Here is a 19,369-nt window from a genome sequence, read left to right as displayed (position 1 = left end):
CGTTCCTCCCTCCATCTAAGATTGGACCTATATTACTCATTGAACAAATTCTCAATGATTTTTTGCATAGGTAGTTGTAGCTTTGGGATCAAAAAACAACAAACGAGAAACAAAGAAAACGGTAAAGAAAGGCAACAAATAAATAAAAGAAACACTAAAAAGAAAAGAGTAAGAAATAATTTACAAAAGGGAGCAAAAGAAAAGTAAAAGGAAAGCATACGGATAAACAAGAAAAGGAACGCAAAAAGTGATATTTGACACACTATATACCTACCTGTTAAAACAGAATTGTGTACAGAAATCACTTGTATCTGGCCCATCCTGTACATTTATCTAATTGATAGTAATTAACCTTTTTTGCAAGGTTTTTCCCTTGGATAGATGGTGGTTTTACTTTAATTATGCTTTACTTGTACATATAGGTAGTATAAAGATACTACGAATATCAGATAATATCTCTTTTTGAGAAAAGAGATATTATCTGATATTCGTGGTATTTATTAAAAGTTAATTTTTACAGATACTTTTAGGCTAAAAGAGAAATACTTTGTAAAATATTAGTAACTCTTGGGAGAGAATTTACATGCTTTTGTCTCATATATGCTGCTAAAAGTAGGGCTTAAATTTGGTACGTATATTTTTAACAGTGCCTACAACATAAGTCGTTATATTTTAATAATTGTATCAAGTGCGAACGATATATTTAAATAATCGTAACTATATAGGTCGAGGAAGGAAGGTTTATTATTATCATGATAATCATTATCATCATCAACATTATTATCATGATAATAATAATCAATGTTATTAGAGAAATTGATTATTGGTTGATACATACATTGGATTGGATTGGATGTATATAGGAATAGGAATAGGATAGGATAGGATAGAGAATCCATAGAATTGTTTGAATATTTTATAACCTACGGGTCAAACAATCGATATTTATTCCAAATGAATTCAAACTTTAATTAAATATTTCATTCATTACAATATTATTATATGGGGGTAAAAGAGTGATATGTTGGGAAGACATGGGAGGATGGGGAAATGTAGAATTATCACACTGATTGTAGTTACAATTGAAAAATAGCTATGTTAGAATTTAACTAGCAAATTTATGGTATGACGCCCACGTATTAGTTATTCATTTAAATAGCTTTCCGCAACGAGAAAAATTGAAGAAAAACTTCCTATTAAAAAGTTTCTTAGCTATGAATAAATATATATTAAATCGTACGTTGAATTGAATCCTATATTTTGGAAATTTTGGGATTGTTTTCTAATTTTCTTGCGACACTTTCTATTTAAAGAATAAAAACGTCATAAAATTATTTTCACTTCTGAATTGTTTCGTTTTTAATGTCCACTAAGTTACACACCTGATTTTTTTAAGGGACGTAATTGCCAATCTTGTCTTCAAACTCAATAAAAAGGGAAGCGGTTTTTGACCAATTTTACTGGGTTTTCTCATTCTTTAGTAAGAGTATTGTGTTAAAATTACTTTTTCCACAAAAGTTTCACTTTTTTCACATACTTGGACGTATTTTTTTTATATTTTTGTTGTACCCTAAATTCTTCTACTGACAATTCCAATTTTATAGTTAAATTTTCTTTTATTTTTTTAGTAAAATTTCTTTTTTTTGTATTACTTTTTGCCGGTTGGCTGTTTTTACTCTTGGCTTTTGTTGACTTTTAATAATATTATAATACATTTTCATAGGCGTATAATAAATATTAAGTTCAGTTTTTATGACGAAATTCAAATATGTTTGTGTGTAAAATTATAATAGATAAAATGATTTCCCGTCATTAAACGGGTCTTGGATGTGTTGATTTAGTTGAATTTACCAGTGATTTTTGTTTTCATACTAACCGTTGATGCAATGTAAAAGAACAGTTAATATTTTATGTGATATGTATGATAAAAAATGCAATGGGATCATTTTACCCACTATCCTGACAAGGCCAGTCAAAACGATTCCCTTTGAGAAATATTGAATAGTTCTAAAAATTTGAACAGATCAAAAGAAATTTATATACCAATATTGTAACATGTGAATAAAGAATTCGAAAATATTTCGACGTTGTACATATGTCGAATAGTTTTTCTATAAATTAAATTTTTTCTATAATCTAGCTTCCCCTTCACAAACTTCTATACCCTTTATGTAAAAACATGAAATTGTATGAAATAAATAGATTGAAAAATTGTGCCAAGTTTAATATATATTTTCTACTAATATTATCATGCTAACGAAATTTTTCATTTGCCTATAGCCAAAATATGTACTTTTGTTAGTGGAATTAGAATATAAATGTGTTTACAGTATGACTACGACATAAATATTATGCAAACAGTGTGTGTAATAAACATTATTTTCTATTATGTACTTCGAATTCAAAATTTTAATGTATATATTGGGTATATTTGGTGGTTATATTGGGTATTGAGCTAGTATCAAATAAAATTTTATTTTAAAACCATGTGAGTTTGATAGTTTTTCATAAATGAAATATTAGGTATTTTTATAGGTTTTTTAACGCACAGATAGTGTAACACTAACTACTAACTACTTTCTAAATTGATAAATAATAATCCTAATTTTAATTAAATTCATATTTTATGATTCAGTATCTTAGATATCTAAAAACATGGTTGTTTAAAATAGGAAAATTTATAGGTTAATATTCTAGGTCTTTAAGGACACATGTTGTAGTCAATCGAAGGTATAAAATGGATAACGTAAAGCCTACAAACATGTTCGAATCAACAGACCATGTCTACAAACCATTCTTAGTTTTTAATACAATGAATAAGTCGGAAAAAGTGGGGAAACAGAACTGATTTGAATAAAACTTTTTGTAACGTGTTTATGGGACCTCCAGGGATATTCAGATAACTAAAACTAGTCAGAAAGAGGCATAGGGCCTTAGTGGGGGCATGTATATATATTCCAAATTGTTTTGAAATGTTTTATGTGGGTTAAAATTGCCATAAAGCAGATATTTTTGGCCGCTGAATGTCAGATTCTGTCACGCATGACTAATTCTGTCACGTATTCCAAAAATCAGACAATTATTGACTCGAAATTCCACTTTTTGGAACAAAAACGGAGAACTAAGTATTTATCGTTCAAACTGTTATCTAAGATGAATTTTTGGTCGCTGATTACGAATCTGATGTCAGCTAAACTGATTCTGTCATTATTCTGAAAAACCTGCCAGTTTTTGTCAAGAATTTCACTTTTTTGGCACAAAAACGGCAGTCTAAGTATTTATCCTCCCTCCAAACTTTGCTCTTAAAAATTTTTTTGGCACCTGATTATGAATCCAATCACCAATTCTGCCCATTTTACGAAAATCTTGCCTCCTTTATCCAAAAATTTCACATTTATTAAGTATTTATTATTCAAACTGTGTTGTAGGAGGTACTTTTGGTTGCTGATTACGAATCCGATGTGCTCTTGTTTTACCATAGTACTTAGAATGGTATAGCAAGTGCATTTTTTGTGATACATAGTGTTGTCATAACTAATATGTGTGCTTATAATTCCAATGAAAATTGGTCGATATTATCTGGTTATGGCATGAAGTTGCAATAGTCGATACATTCATATGTGGATTATAAAGAGATTTGATCGAGACTTTTACATTTCGTCGTTACAACCAATGTCGTTATTTCAGCTAACTTAAAGTTAGAAGTCAGAAAATAGAGTTACTGTGTAGAACTTTGACCATTTTAAACACTCTGTAAAAAATATAAAAAGCAATTTTTTCCACTTGTTAATTTTTCATTAACTTTACATAATGATTATAAAATAATCTCTGAAATACCGAATAAGACTGAGACCAGCAACCACCATCGTCATTACACAATATACCTACTCTAAACCAACAACGAACATTTATGTATGACGCACAAAATGAATCTAAAATAAAAAGAAAGAGGTAGAATGAATGAATAAATGGGTTGAGGTACAACGGTAGGTAGAAAGAGAAGGTGAATGAATAAAAGTTTGAGGTAAGAGCAAACAAAGAATGACGAATGTGCGAAAGAGAACGAACGAACAAAAAAACTTTTAACAAAAAGAAAACCGACTTCAAAAGAAATACTTTTCCAAAACAAATTAATATGCACTAAAAAGTAAAAAAATAACGATAATATAATGTATTTAAAATTATTGTTATTTTTGGAGTCGGTGTCAGCCAAGGAAACAACTCTGTCAGAACAGTTTGCTACATTAGCTTGGCTGACACCGACTCCAAAAATAACAATAATTTTAACTACATTATATTTGCGTTATTTTTTTACTTTTTAGTGCATATTAATTTGTTTTGGAAAAGTTTTTCTTTTGAAGTCGGTTTTCCTTTTGTTAAAAGTTTTTTTATTTTGTTATTTTTAGTGAATCTGAAGTACACTTACTAATTTGTCACTAAAAAAAGAATCATCAAAATCGGTTGGCTTGATATTGAGTTATTCGACCTCTTGTCGTGCATACTTAATGCAAATTTAATACTTTTATGGTTTTCTCATGGATGCCGTTGTCAGAACTCGACCAAAATGAAATGGGACCACACGGAAAGCACAAGCTTTCAAATTCATAGATAATCATCAAAATCGGTTCACCCAGTCGAAAATTCTGAGGTAACAAACACACAAAAAAATACAGTCGAATTGATAACTTCCTCCTTTTTTGTTTGAAGTCGGTTAAAAATACAATATTATTGCATTGATGATGAGATGAAGTTACTCATATTCATAAGGATTTTAGAGGTTGTGTAATATTATGATAGTGTTTGAAGCACAGCAAGCAAGCAAGCATGTTGAAGGTTTGTTGGTTATGTTGGGTGGTGAAAATGGGTGACGGCAACATACCTTAGGCAATCTTTAGATGAGTTGGTATAGTGCTTAAGGCAACTTCCGGCCTCTCGACCCAAGCTCTCTATCCAGCACCAATGATGCCTTAAGCGCTATGAACGTTCAAAATATATATATATATATATATATATATATATATAGATGTATGTATTCTACAACGTATATACGTAATACAAATTTTGCCACTAGCAAACTTTACTTATAAAATATATATTTTAATACTGTACTACTTCTCTACATATACAAACATGGCTCTGTTGGCTGAAATGATGGTTGCTGGTACAGGGTATATTACAAAATATGACAATTGATTGAAGAAATTACGTCAGAATGGGAAAATCAATGCTGACGTCAAATCGTCAATGGTGTCAATATGGCAATCATAAGCAGAATTGAATCTTAAAAAGATAGCACTGTTCTATGGTACAACTATACGTTATAAATGACAACTAAGTTCATTCAAACATTGAAACAGTATTGTTTTAAATTACTATGGTTTCTTCATACTCATCTATTTACCAACACCGACAGAAAGTCAATTTAAACATGTTATCGTAGCTCTGTTTTATCGCATAGCAATGCGTTTCCAATACTATGGTCAATGTATAGAATACTGGTTACAACTTGTTGATAAGTTTTTGAGTCTAGCACCTTACCATTAGAGGTCGGGGGGGGGGCAGTGAAAAGAGAAGCTGGTACTATTATTTATTAATTAGAAAAAAAGGTCTTAATTACAAATCTGATCAAAAATTAAACTATATCCTGAATTACAAATTTTCAAATCCAAATTCCAAATTTTACTGTTGTTCCAAAACTAAATATAACTTGGGAGTACTTTTCAATAGACTTGCTCATTAAAATTAGTAATAATTGATAGTATACTACTTCTTTCTTGGAAAATTTTTGTTTTATAGATATTTGTTTATATAGATGCTACTCGTTCTGAGAATGCAAATAAAATATTTAAAAAAACAAGGGGCCAAATTCCATTCCTTTTCTAATTTTCTACAAAAAAGCAATTTTGGTTCCATTATTGTTCAAATAATATATTTCTTTCTTTGCAAATATTTATTAGCCTATAATGATTATAATTATAAATTTCTGTTTATTTTTACTTTTTATAAAGAAAAAGATTTTTTTCTTTGGAATTCACAGCTTTAAACCGACGCTATAAGTACAAAAAAAGATTGGATGAAAAACAATCAAAAATTTTTTTAAATTCTAAAACGAATCACCCTATTGCGCGTATATCATACAAATATTTATTGATGAATGTTAAAGTAAATCCATTATTGAAAAAAGGAATTAATTCTCGATAATATATAAACTAAAAAAAAAAATTTTTTAGTATTTCAATAAATACTCGAAAAACAAACACGTCGAATATCGTATCGAATGAATTGCGTTTCTTTTTTACTTGGTATTCATTCCATCAGACATAGTAAAGTTTTAGAAATTGAATGGATGTACAGAAGTATGTGATTTTGAAAACGCTGTAAAAAAATGCAGTCAATTTTTCCAAATATCTTTTTGCCTACCTTAAACTACACAAAAAAGTAGTAAGCTATTAAAGCTTAAAGTTATTCACACATACCGAAGCATTTTTTGTAGATTAAGTTGGTTACAAGATAATTTGATAAAAGTGATGGGTTTTCTTTCTGCAGCATTATTAAAATCGCATACTTCTCTGATTGAATGATAATAGCTATTATATAACAGATTTAGATTTAAGTAAAAATTATTATTTCGAACTTCGATATTTAATGAACAAGAATGCGGTCAACAAGAACAAAAAAGCAATAAAAGTATGGCTAATTTTTAAATCGTTATCTTGAAAAGTTATAAAATCATAATGCGTGATCAGAACACATGAAGGTTAACTGTTGGTACTTATTTCACAAAACTTCACATTCCTAGACATACCCGATTTTCTGATAATCAAGTATTCTGAACGTGTTTTGATTAAACGAATGAACCTACTTAACGATACTAGCATAATTTCATATTGTAGAAAATTTGTTTTAAATTAAAACAACTCTGGGGTGTTTAATCAAAGAACGCATTGGAAATGAGACACAGGAGAAAATATAAATCAAGCCATTTTTTGCCACAAATTGCTATCCTCTAAGAAGATGACGATTTTTTTTCTGCGGGTTCTCGTTATCTTGGTTGTCAGATAACATCAACAATAAAAGTTTATTGTGCACTTAGAACCAGTTAATCAGTTATTATGTTTTGTTGTTAGGCAAAATTTGTTTGTCTACGATGGTAAAAATATGATTTAGTTTAGGAATTAAATATATATTACATACCTACACAGTGTTCAAATTTCTAAACTATAGTAATCTTGAAAATAAATAATTTCAGAGATTTATTTATTATTATTATCATGGAAAAAAAATGGATTCAATTTTTTAACGGATTTAATGTTTTGAGGTTTACTGAATCAATCCATTTTGACCTTTTTTTATAATGGCTTTGGGTACAGAATTTATTTGGAGCATGCTTTTTAATAGGTTTTTGTGTCCTTTCAATTTTTACTAATTTTATTTTCTCCTTTTGCTATATCTTTGCTTATTTACCGCAGAATATAAGAAACCGCTTATAGTTTGCAGAAAGTTAGGGTTCATAGATTTTTTTTCGTGCCGTATCCTAGAATAATTTACAATGTTTAATGTACAAAAGGTTCAAATCTAGAACACTGACCTACAGCGCCAGAGCTCATACGTGTAAACTATTCCATATCAAGTATCAATGTCAAAAATTTTTTATCAATTTTTATTTCTGTGAAATTGGACACCGTTTACAACGCAAATATGTTACCGTTAAATTTTAAAATTTATAATTGTGTTCATAGGCTAGGTACATAATTGCTAGTAGTGCTTAGAAAATTGATTTGGCCTTCTCTCTAGCTAAATTTGTTCATATTTCTTTAAGCAGTTTCTAGTTTTAAGATTTAAGTAGATTATTTCCTAAAAATTGAAAACAATATCTTTTATACATCTTATAAAAACTCTACTCTTGAGTCGATACATCTTTTTCAATTTCAAAAATATAAAATCAGATTTTCAGAAATCTTTTTGAATGCGTTACTTTTATCGTTTTGTATAAAAATTAGGTATTCTGAAAAAATTTGTTTCATTCAAGAGCAGTTATTTAAAAATATGTTTTCAACCTTTTTGAGTGATCTGAATTGATCATATTCTTTATAAAACTTTGCCGGATAATGTTAAAATAAAAAAAAAAAATACATTCTGGTAGAAAGTTTCGTGCTGAAAGATTTTGCTCTCTTCTAATTTTTCTTTATAATCAATTATGAAATTAGCTCTTTTCGAAATAAAAGCTCAAAAAAAAAATATATATATTCCCGCTGATATAACCCTACTGAGGAATTCATGGTAAAAATTCAATGAGAGTTATTTTTGTTACAAAACAATTTCCACAACTGCACATTTTTGAAGATATTTTGAAATATTAACAATATCTTTTATCAAAAAAAGAAATGGCTGCAGTGAAATTATTTTGAAGTGAACTGTTCTAGATGCGCAAGGTATTAGACGGCTAACTGAAATCAAAATAAATTTACTTTATATGATTGAATCATTTGTGTTTTTTGCAAACGTAAGAAGTGATTATAAATGCCTTTTCCAATTTACTTCTTTTACTAGTTCAGGGAAGACTATAAAAGCGAAAAAAAAACCACGCTATCCAAAATTTTCTTATGTATGAAGTTGTCTAACTGAACATAAAGAACATATGCAAAACGACTCAGCGTAAGTCTCAATCAGTAATATTTTTAGGGGTAGGCTTGCATTTTCCTACTTTATAAACTTTTTAGGTATTTGGGTGAATTGAGTACGTTAAATTGGTATGTCTCGTAGATTAACTAGCCAATCAGCAGATTATTGAATTTGTGCATATTAACGGTGACAAATATACTATCATATGCTTGCTAGGCTATCCACATACACATATACAATATATATGTATATATAGAACATTTACAGTCGTCTAAACAAAAGCCAGTAAGGCCTCCGGTAGATTTTGTTGAAAAAAAAAAGAATATACTTTATTATGAGACCACGGTTTGCTTGGATGTAATGCAAAGCTTCCGGCAATGCCTGAAGTTAGGCAGATGGAAGCCTGTTATAAAAAGAGTTGGTACACCCATAACAAGTTTAATATATATATATATACCATACACATACACAACTAAAAGTATTTCTATAGCAGAAATTTTATTAATACACATAGACTGTTTTTCTATATTAAAAGTTCTATTTTATATGATGATATAGAGTCGACAAGAGAGAAATACTTATTTAAATATTTACTTAAAGGTAGTATTCATAGTAATATGGGGTAAAGAGTTGTACCTTCGAGATCATTCTTTGAATCGTCCGTCAGTTTCTTGAAAAATATTGCTATCTATAAAATACTGCAAATATATGAAGGCAAAGTATTCTTACTAAAGAGAATGGAAGTGTTAAAAAAAAAATTTTTTTTTGAAATTAGATTTTTTAGTTTTAAATCTCTTTCATTCTAAACCCGTTATTCGCACTGTGCGTGAGTTTTATTGGAGGCGTTTCCATGGTAGCGATACACTACTTTAATTATAGAATTGTATGGATGCATATATAATTGTATGGATTGCTATTATGACTTACATTGAAAATTAAATATTATTGTCTCACAAATTTAAATAAATAATTATGATAAATTACATTTGAAAAATAATATTTGTGCAATTTGATTTCTTATTTTCACAATTTTTAATGCATTAAGTTAATGGTGTTTTTCAATAATTTTAATTTGACATTTTCTATAACATTAACATGTAAAGAATTGTAAATTAGTCATAATAGCCTCCTTTAACGCCAAAATTTTTCACTGGAAGCGCTGGCATCGATTTTATTGTCCCTACCAAGACTACGCACACAACGAATAGAGTGTCTTTCTACGCCATATCTTGAATCAAAACAATGTATCTGGCGTATTCAAATTTTATATTAAAATCCCAAAAAGCTGCTTTTTTGACGACAATGTTATTTGGACCCTTTAGGGAAGTGTGAAAATACGATCTGTAAGCCAAAACAGTTTTGCTACCTGCGTAATCCGTGAAAAATTGCAAAATTTTCGAGATTATTTAGATTGTTAAATTTAAAAATAGCTTTATAAAATTTATATAAATTTAAATTGTGAAAAAAGGTTCATCACTCTCCCATATATTATGGAGTGAGTATATGTTATATACATATGTGCATACAAAATATACATAAATTTTTTAAAATTGCTCATGAAATTACTTATGTTATTAAATATTTTATGAATAATGTTTATTATTATACTTCAATATTAAATCTAATAATAAATAAAAAAAATATTTTATATAATTCATATAATAGACCGTGACTCCATAACAAAGTGAAATTTCATTGATTTTTTTTGTCTTCCATTTCCACGATTGATAAATAATAAGTTTGATAATAAAGAAAACTAAAGTTTTAAGGTACTTATTTCTAGTTTTGTACGAAATTGTCCAAAATGGTAGTTTTGAACGTCATAAAGTTCTGTTTCATTGAACGTTCGAAGCATATTCGCTCTAAGATATTTTGAAATAAATTTCGACACGTGCAGTAAAATATTCTGATGTAATTTTGTTGAGTAAAGCTTCCAAAATTTATACTAAATGAAATCGTTTAGAGATTTATGTTTAAGTAATATGTTTCTAATTTTTGATAATCACTGACACATTTTTTATAATATGTTTTTAATTTTTTAATTTAATTTCATTGTTTTATATAAATGTAAAACAATATACAGCTAATCAGTAACTTGATATTTAAAAGATGAAATTTGTTTGACGTAAAAAAAGAAAATGTCTGATATTTCTATTCGAAAAACCATCAACTAAAAGTAACATTTTTCATATACCTTCGATATATATTGAAATCCTAACGTTTTGAGGAGCACCATATACCTACAAACTTGTTATCATATACTAACATCACATCAGACGGTATTGAGTGTATCAAAAAAGGGCTATAAAGTTCTAGATCACTACTAGTTTAGCTCACATACCAGTTAAATTTAATATGCTAAAATGTTTATAATAATAGATATATTTTAACTGGAAAATTTTTAAAGAAATTAAGGAACCTGATCAATGCTTAACGATCGCCAAACGAAAAAGTCGATTACTTTTCAAAAATGCATACTAACAACTTAACTTTAAAATAAAATTTTTGTTTTTTGGATTAACGAAAAAATGTTGATGGAATTATTCAGGAAATTGACTTCTAAGTAAGTAGTAGAAAATTATATGCCTTTTTTGTTTTATTGTGGCATTGTTTATTTCTAGACTTGTGAGTTTTTATACACGAATAAGTTTCCCGAAAAAATATAATTTTGTAAGGAAAAACTATCACTTCTTTTTGCTTTTGTTGCTTAAAGTATAAAACATTTTTTATTTCGGAAAATTTTAGTTAATTGGGACGTTTTCTTTCGCAGATCGTTTTTCACCGACCATTTATCTTGCATTCTGTCCAAATTCACATTGATCAGTTGTTGCATTTTGATGTAAAAAGGCAAATAAAGAAATAAAAAATCAAACCAACTTTCATATTTATAATTTGAATGGTAGATTTCAATTTTCAGCAGTAATTTTTGAAGTCTACTTGAAGGTGAATTGATATTGTCAACCGCTTATGTCCCACGTCCATGTATTCGATCATTATCTGGATAAGTTTTGCTATATCGATTAAGATTGACAGATACCTCTTAAGTCGAAATATGAATTTCATAGCATGTAGTAAAGAAAGTACCAATATGGTATTATCGTTAGTCAAAAATAAATTATGAAATTTGAAAAATGTTTATATAAAAATATACTTAAATATTCTGATTTCGAGTCATAAAAGCACATTTTTTTTTTTAAATATTAAAATTAAAAATCGTAAATTTTAAACTGTATATCACGTGACCTAAAACGCGGGTAAGCCTGCTGTGATGTCATATCGGTATGAGCCATAGACCATCAGTTAGTTCCGTGTAGACAGCTGGGTATAATATATTCATAGATAATCAGTATTTATATTTATTATAATCAGATGTCTCTGAATAATGTCTGTCAAACTTATTTGTGTTATTTCGTATAATGATACCGATATTACGTCATCAAATTGGATGTCCGCGTTTTTGATAGTTTTTGGCAAGAAAACGTGTGTATTTTTCCGAAATAAATAATTGGTGGCTTTTTATTAGTATATCAACATTTTGAAGTACTAGTCAAAAATAGTAGAATACCCTCTATTATGCCTAATAAAATTTGTTACATTTTGTATATATATACATGAAAATGATTACAAATAAACAACTTTACATCTCATATTTATTAAAATAGTAATTATTACAGTAAAAGACCTTATTACCATGTATTCATAGTATATTACTTACTAACTATATTATCTATGATCAACTTTTTGACAGCTTTTCATACCATGTACTACTAATAAAACAATATCTTCATTAATCAAATACAAATTAAAGCTTAATATAATAGAGGATAATTATGTTGATGATAATGAAGGAGTCTTTTTATTTTAAGTTTTTTTTTTTATATTAAATTTGATATGATGATGTTGTTTTGTAACATCAATATATAGTTGTTGTTTTATATAACATCAAGAAGTATTTGAAGTGTTGAAAAGTTTATTAATAAATCTGAAATTGATGACTAGACATTATAGAATATAGATGAAACACTAACAACTATGATTACATAATTAGTTTTTAGTACATTTTGCTTTTACAAAATAACATGCGGGTGATGATGACGTTTAATAAAAATTTGACGGACTTTGAAAATAAGAAATATTACGTTGTATATATTAATTTTTTTGAAATTATTCAGATAACTATTTGAAACTCCAAGAAACTATAGGTGGGTGGCACTTTAATGGGAGCTGGTGAGAGTGTAAACATCTATCTTCATGACTTAACATAACATACAACAAGTGAAAACAAACAATTGACTGAGTTAATTGTTGAATTACCATGTATAGACAGTGTTGATTACTCTGTTATATTACACATATAATTGTTATACATGTCACACATGTGTAACTGATATTCTCATGTAATACATACTATACAATTTGCACCTCATTTGCGCTCTCACGGGTAAACAGAAATGTTTACGAAGATTTATTTCAAATAAAAGTTGTTTATTTTTTTATAAGGAACATTTTTTACATTTAAACTTTTGTTCTACCTCTAACGATTTACAAGATGGGTCATACGGATCCAAGAACCAATGGACCTATGTTGCTCATTTACAAACTCGATCTCATTTTTGACGTCCTAAGTACGAATAATTTCAGCTTGATATCTTTTTTCGTTTTTGAGTAATCTTGTTGACGAACAAACGGAAATGGACTAATTAGGTGATTTTATGAACACCTATAAAAAAATTTTGTTGGTAGCATTAATATTTTTAAGTGTTACAAACTTGAGACTAAACTTAGTACCTAAACCTTGATATATTTCATATACCTACATGGTATACCTCCTTAGGTCAAAATATGACTAAATATTTACAAAATATTAAAAAAATCAAATTTTTTTATTAACTTACCTGGCAGTAATTGCAGAATTAACATTTTGAGCATTTTTCAAAAAATTGGGCATTAGGGTTTTCTAATTGCGGGTCTGAGCTTAGGTATAGCACAAAATTCCAATTTGTCACACAGTATAATTTGTTGGTATAACTGAAGGGCATTGGAAAAAATAAGTGCAGTGTATAAAAATAAATAACATATTGATTTTTAAATTGTTAATTTATTTATATTCAATAATAATAGAAACTACATTTTTTTTTTGTATGTGCATAACAAATTCTTTATTAACATAATAATAATAATTAAAATTTAAAATGAAACAAAGAAAATGATTGGAGTTTTTAAATTAATTTATATTGCATGGAAAAAAAATTATCAATATTTTATGTTGAAATCAAAATGATGGGTAATTTGTCAAGAAATCAATCATTTAACAACAAATTTAATATATTCAATTAAAACTTCATATATTATTTTCTGTTTTTTATTTTATAAATAATTATTTAAAGAACATCTCAATTTATTTTATTTATTTACAATTATTAATTTATTTGAGATGAATTTTATTAATAACTAGATTTTTTTAAAGATAACATTTCAATGGATTTCATAAATGATGCATTTAGTGAATCATTGATTCATATAAGCAATGCCATCTTTAAAGACCCACATGCTATCCTTTAACTCGCTTGCCCACGTTTTTTTCCGCACTCTAAATATCAACTTCACTTCCATCTCCTTGGAAAATAACGCGGCCTTCGGTCATGGAACTCGTTGTGCTCCTTTGAAGAATGACAAAAAAAGTGATACAGGAAACTTTTGCCTTGAACCATGAGCACATAATATATAAATTTCTAACACCAAAAATGACAAAGTGTCATATAAATTTCATCCCCTATTTTAGCCCCTTGAAGAATGAAATTTTTGAAAATAGTCATACCATGAGCTCACAATATCATTTTTTGCATTTTTAACTTCAAAATTGACTAAACTTTTCGTTTCATGCATTTTAGTTTTAATCTTCATTTCAAAAACATCTAAGCATCTCAAAAACTTTTTTGAGCATGTTTCTGTATTTGCACCCTGAAAACTCGGATTTGAGTGGCAAAAATACACACATAAACTTGGGTGAATCCGATGACCTCAATCAGTTATGGGAATTCTTGGGTGTCGAATTTAAACAGATTATAAGTTTTTGAAACTAGTATAAATATAGTTAGTGCCTTAATACGTTTTTATTTCAGCTAATTCTTACAGACGACTCATTCATATTCATAAATCAAATATTTTTTGTATTATATTTATTGTTTCATTAAAAAAATCCTTACTGGCTCAGGTGCCTATCAATGTTTTTCGAATCTAATATTGTTTCTTGCATCACTTCCAAATTCTTTGTTTCATTTTATAAAGATTTACAATCAATAACAACTTAGTTGCTATAATGTTTGGAAAAACCATTTTTTGAAAATAAATTAAACAAAATAGAACAGCCCAAGAGTCAAAACATTTGTATGCAAATGGAAACTACGATTTGATTAACTTAACAAAAACAAATTTTGTTTAATGTAAGTATTTCTTAGAAATTTTTTTGAAATCACTCTTTTTTTGGTGAATTATGAAAAAGTAACAGTGGTTGAAAGTTTTAAATAATCAAATTTTGCCAATATTTAAACTAGAGCCCCGCTTACATACATATCTTTAGATTTGTGATAAAGAAAAAAAAAATCATAGACCCAATTCATACTTGAAATTGTTGTGCAAAAACTTTTGTGAATAAATATGCATACTGTTTTACAATAATACAGAGTATTTAAAAATATTGAAACTGAAATTTCAGGTTTTATTTCAAATTTAGTGATTTACTAATCTAAATTTTTAACTACGAGGCAATTTAAAAAAAAACGAAAAATCAAATCGAAAAATATTATCTTTTTCCATTTTACCGTCTGTAATACTATGAAAAACTTTGTAGCGATATATGCATGGTTTTATCTCAATATTAGGAACAAATTTGGCTTTTCTTTCATTTATTTGAGCTTCTATCTTCAATCGTTTGATTTCTTTATTATTACTAACTAATTATGGGCTAGAGAACGGAGCTATAGTCGTTGTAACTATCGCGCACTAGTTAAGAGATTGTACCGAATATTGTATGGGCAAAAGATTTGGATTGTTTTTATTTTAAGGAAAAATAATTTTGCTCTCTGAGGTTTTCCTTTGTTCTCTAATAGTTTTCGAAAAGTTTTGCTCTATTTCCAACCGTATTATTAAAGAGAGAGCAAATTATTTGAAAATAATTAGAGATATTAGAAAATTTATTATATTATTTACTGTCAATAAAATCAGAAAAAATGTAAGATGGTAAGAAACATCTTTGAAGTGAAATTTACAAAATTAAAAAAAGGAACCCGACAAATGTTTTGGATACGGAACCCTAAACTCGCACTTGAAACATACCTAAGAACGCTCTCCTAAAAATTACGATTTTCCTTAAAGCCTTTTTCAAACTGAACCGATTTTGAAGATCATCGCATATTGCTTAGTTTTTTCGGGTACGGAACTCTAAATTCGCACTTGAAACTAAGAACATTCTCCATTAAATTACCTTTCAAACGAATTTAAAAAAAAAAAAAAAATGGGTTATCCGTTTAGGCGCTACGATGCATAGATAGGCAGACAGGCACACTCACATAGCGATTAAACTTATAACACCCCCTTTTTTAGCCTTGAGGTTAAAAATAGTTAAAAGTGTGTTTGACGTTGACAATTTTTTTATTTTGCAGCTAATTGAAATCACTAAACTTTGGAAATAATAAACTTTTCATTTGCAATATTTTTCGAACTCTGCATACATTTTGATTATAGTTTAGAAATTTATATTTCGTTACGACAAAATCAATGACAAAGAAGGAAGAAAATTGATTTGTCTATATTTATAATAATAATTAATAATTAATAATAATAATAATATATATTTACATTTTAATAATTAATTAATAATTATATAGAAAATTTGAATAAAAAATAACAAATATAAAAAAATTATTTAGCAAAAAAATTTTAGAATTAATGAATCAGTCAACCAGGATATACTTTCCTAACAAACAGGTACTCAGAGAATTGTTGCCCTTCGACACCACCCCCATTACTAGCAACAACATGAAAATTTGCATTCAATAATCGTGTAATTGCTTGTACCGAATTTAATTTACAATAACCATTTAATGGGAATCGTATAACATGACGTGTATCATGTTGATTCCATGCAACACCAGAGCGTGCATCCATTATTGCCTGATTCGTTTCAGGGAATACTTCATCTAAAACAGTACGTTCACCCGATAACATTATACGTTCACCTAAATCTGGACTTATATGTAATGCAATACATTCATATGTTTCACTATTTACATTTGGATTACTTGTAATGATTGGTGATGATTCTAAGCGAGACGATGATGTAATATGATGATTACCACCGATTAAGTTGGATGAGTTAGGAACACACGTGTTTACAACACCACCACGTACAGGTAATGTTGAGACTGGCCCACTGTTGCTGTTATTTGAAATCGATGATGGATTATTGTTATTCGTTAATCCATTTTTCAAACGATCCTTTTTTAATTGTTCCAATTGGCGTATCATTGCTGAAACAAATAAAAAGACAATTAATTATTTTTAGCTAACAGGTCTTAAAAAACAATTAAGATAGTAATGCAAGTTGAGCGGTTCAGTAGTTAATCGTCTAAAATGGTCAATAAAATTAATAATAATTGTCTTTAGAGTGTTATCTCAGGGTGTTGAATATATGCACGATAATAGTATACGTGTTTGTATTTAAATATTGTGTTATTTTCAACGCTAATGTACAAGGTATTCTCGTAATAAATAGTGTGTATTCTCGTAAAAAAGTCGTATAAAAATAGACATCTCTCTTCAACTACCAATACTCTACAATACTTTAACTATAGCCGTTTCTGTTCAACAATAAAATTAATTAACCTTGAGTAATTCAATCTCAATAATGAAACAGTTTATTCTTAATTCTAGTTTTATTTTCTAGAATTAAAAAATTTGTTAACACAACCTCTCCTATGCTCTACATGAAAATTATCCAAGGAATAATTAAATTTATCCCATGGTTAGAGACGGTCAACCTAGTTCAAAATTTTATGATAATTGTATTATATATTAGTACGTGGATAGCCGAAATTAGCTCTGTATTTTTTGAGTTAAAAAGACACAAATTTTATCACTTATATAAGAACCGTTTAAAATGTCTCCATGCAAATGTCAATTTGAATGTCCCGGTAATGTACTTTATTTCGTTACCTACGATATACACCAATAGATGTCAGGAAGAGTCATATTTTCCAGTGTATGTTTCAGTCTTTCCTGAAAACACGAATAAAACGACGTTTTTTAAATGAAACCTAAGTAGATGAGACTTTTCGCTCACGGCGAGACAACAGCCTTAATGTATTTATAGCTTATTACTTTCAGCCTACAAAATTTGGACTCGAATCGAAACTGTCAAAAGAATGGAATTTAATTTCAAAATTTAATTTGATCAGGTGAAATGTCATAAAATCTTGATAATATGGTGGAAGCGAGCGGAATTTTTTAATTAAGTCTAGTTTTACAGGGTTTTTAGAAGTACTTCTCGATAAAATTTTAATTGGTTTTTTGATTTCTTAGGATTTTTCACAGCTTTTTGTTATTTTGGTAATATTTAAAAACATGCAATACAATCAAACTTTCAAATCTTTTTTATTTACACTTTTTAGAGCAAAAAATGTAATCTAAAACTGTATTAAATTTTTTTGTTCATTATAAAAGTAGGTATGATTTAATTTCATAATTTTTAAATCCATAATAAACTAGATTTGATTGAATGTTATTAGTTTTCCAAATAAGGTAACTAAAATAGAAAAAACTGTCATATTCTTTTTTTGTATTGAACAAATACTATTCAAATGACTTTTGAATCTAACATGTAAGTCAGTTCTATGATTATTAAAATCATAAAATAAATCAAAAATTAAGGGTTTTAATGTACGCAGATATTTCTTTCACTAGCTAAATTACCAAGCGATAGTTTTTTTTTCTAAAAACGATAGCAGTAATTGCTGTGTTCGTTTTGGTTTATGTATAGTTTTATGTGTGTAGTTAATAGTCATGTGATAGAACAAAAGTTTAAATGTAAAAAATCTTCCTTATAAAAAACAAAACAACTTTTGTTTGACACATTTTTCGTAAACATCACTGTTTACCCGTGAGGGCGCAAATTAAGCGTAAATTGTATAGTATGTATTATATGGGAATATCAGTTATATATGTGTGACATGTATGTATGTGTAATGTGACAGAGTAATCAACACTGTCTATACATGATATTTCAACAATTAACTCAGTCAATTGTTTGTTTTACTTGTAATTGGTCTATTTTTAGTGTACTAATAAGCAAATGCTTATTTGCATATGGACAGTAATCGATATAATATTTATAAAAATATTGTTATATATATATAAATAATAATTAATTGAATATTATTTATTGATAATAAATATATAATATTTATGAAATGACCATATATAGTACTTAAATCAATTATATTCAAATAAACAAATATACTTATTACTTATAACTATTCTCATTATCGTAATATTGATCTTGCTTAAATAATAATAATATTTGACCACTCCTGCCTTAACTCAAATACTTTGATTTTGCAATCGAAAAAGTTAATACTTAATATAGAAAGCGAAAATAAATAAATAAATTAGTTATAAATAATTGATTAAAATATTATTATTATTGGTATAAAGAAAGAATGTGATTGAAAATATTTTTATCAGGTGAATA

General features: G+C 27.8%; 1 protein-coding gene across 1 annotated transcript in view; it reads right to left on the bottom strand.

Moving 5' to 3' along the window:
• Positions 1 to 16,578: 16,578 nt before the first annotated feature.
• Positions 16,579 to 19,369, bottom strand: part of LOC123296530 (BTB/POZ domain-containing protein KCTD1) — a 165,423-nt gene continuing 162,632 nt past the window's right edge. Inside the window, exon 6 of the mRNA XM_044878041.1 lies at positions 16,579 to 17,150. Within this exon, the coding sequence (XP_044733976.1) occupies positions 16,579 to 17,150 (572 nt within the window). The remainder of the gene's footprint in view (positions 17,151 to 19,369) is intronic.

This window comes from Chrysoperla carnea, chromosome 3 (genome assembly GCF_905475395.1).
Source record: "Chrysoperla carnea chromosome 3, inChrCarn1.1, whole genome shotgun sequence".
NCBI lineage: Eukaryota > Metazoa > Arthropoda > Insecta > Neuroptera > Chrysopidae > Chrysoperla > Chrysoperla carnea.
This window is presented reverse-complemented; position numbering and strand designations above follow the sequence as displayed.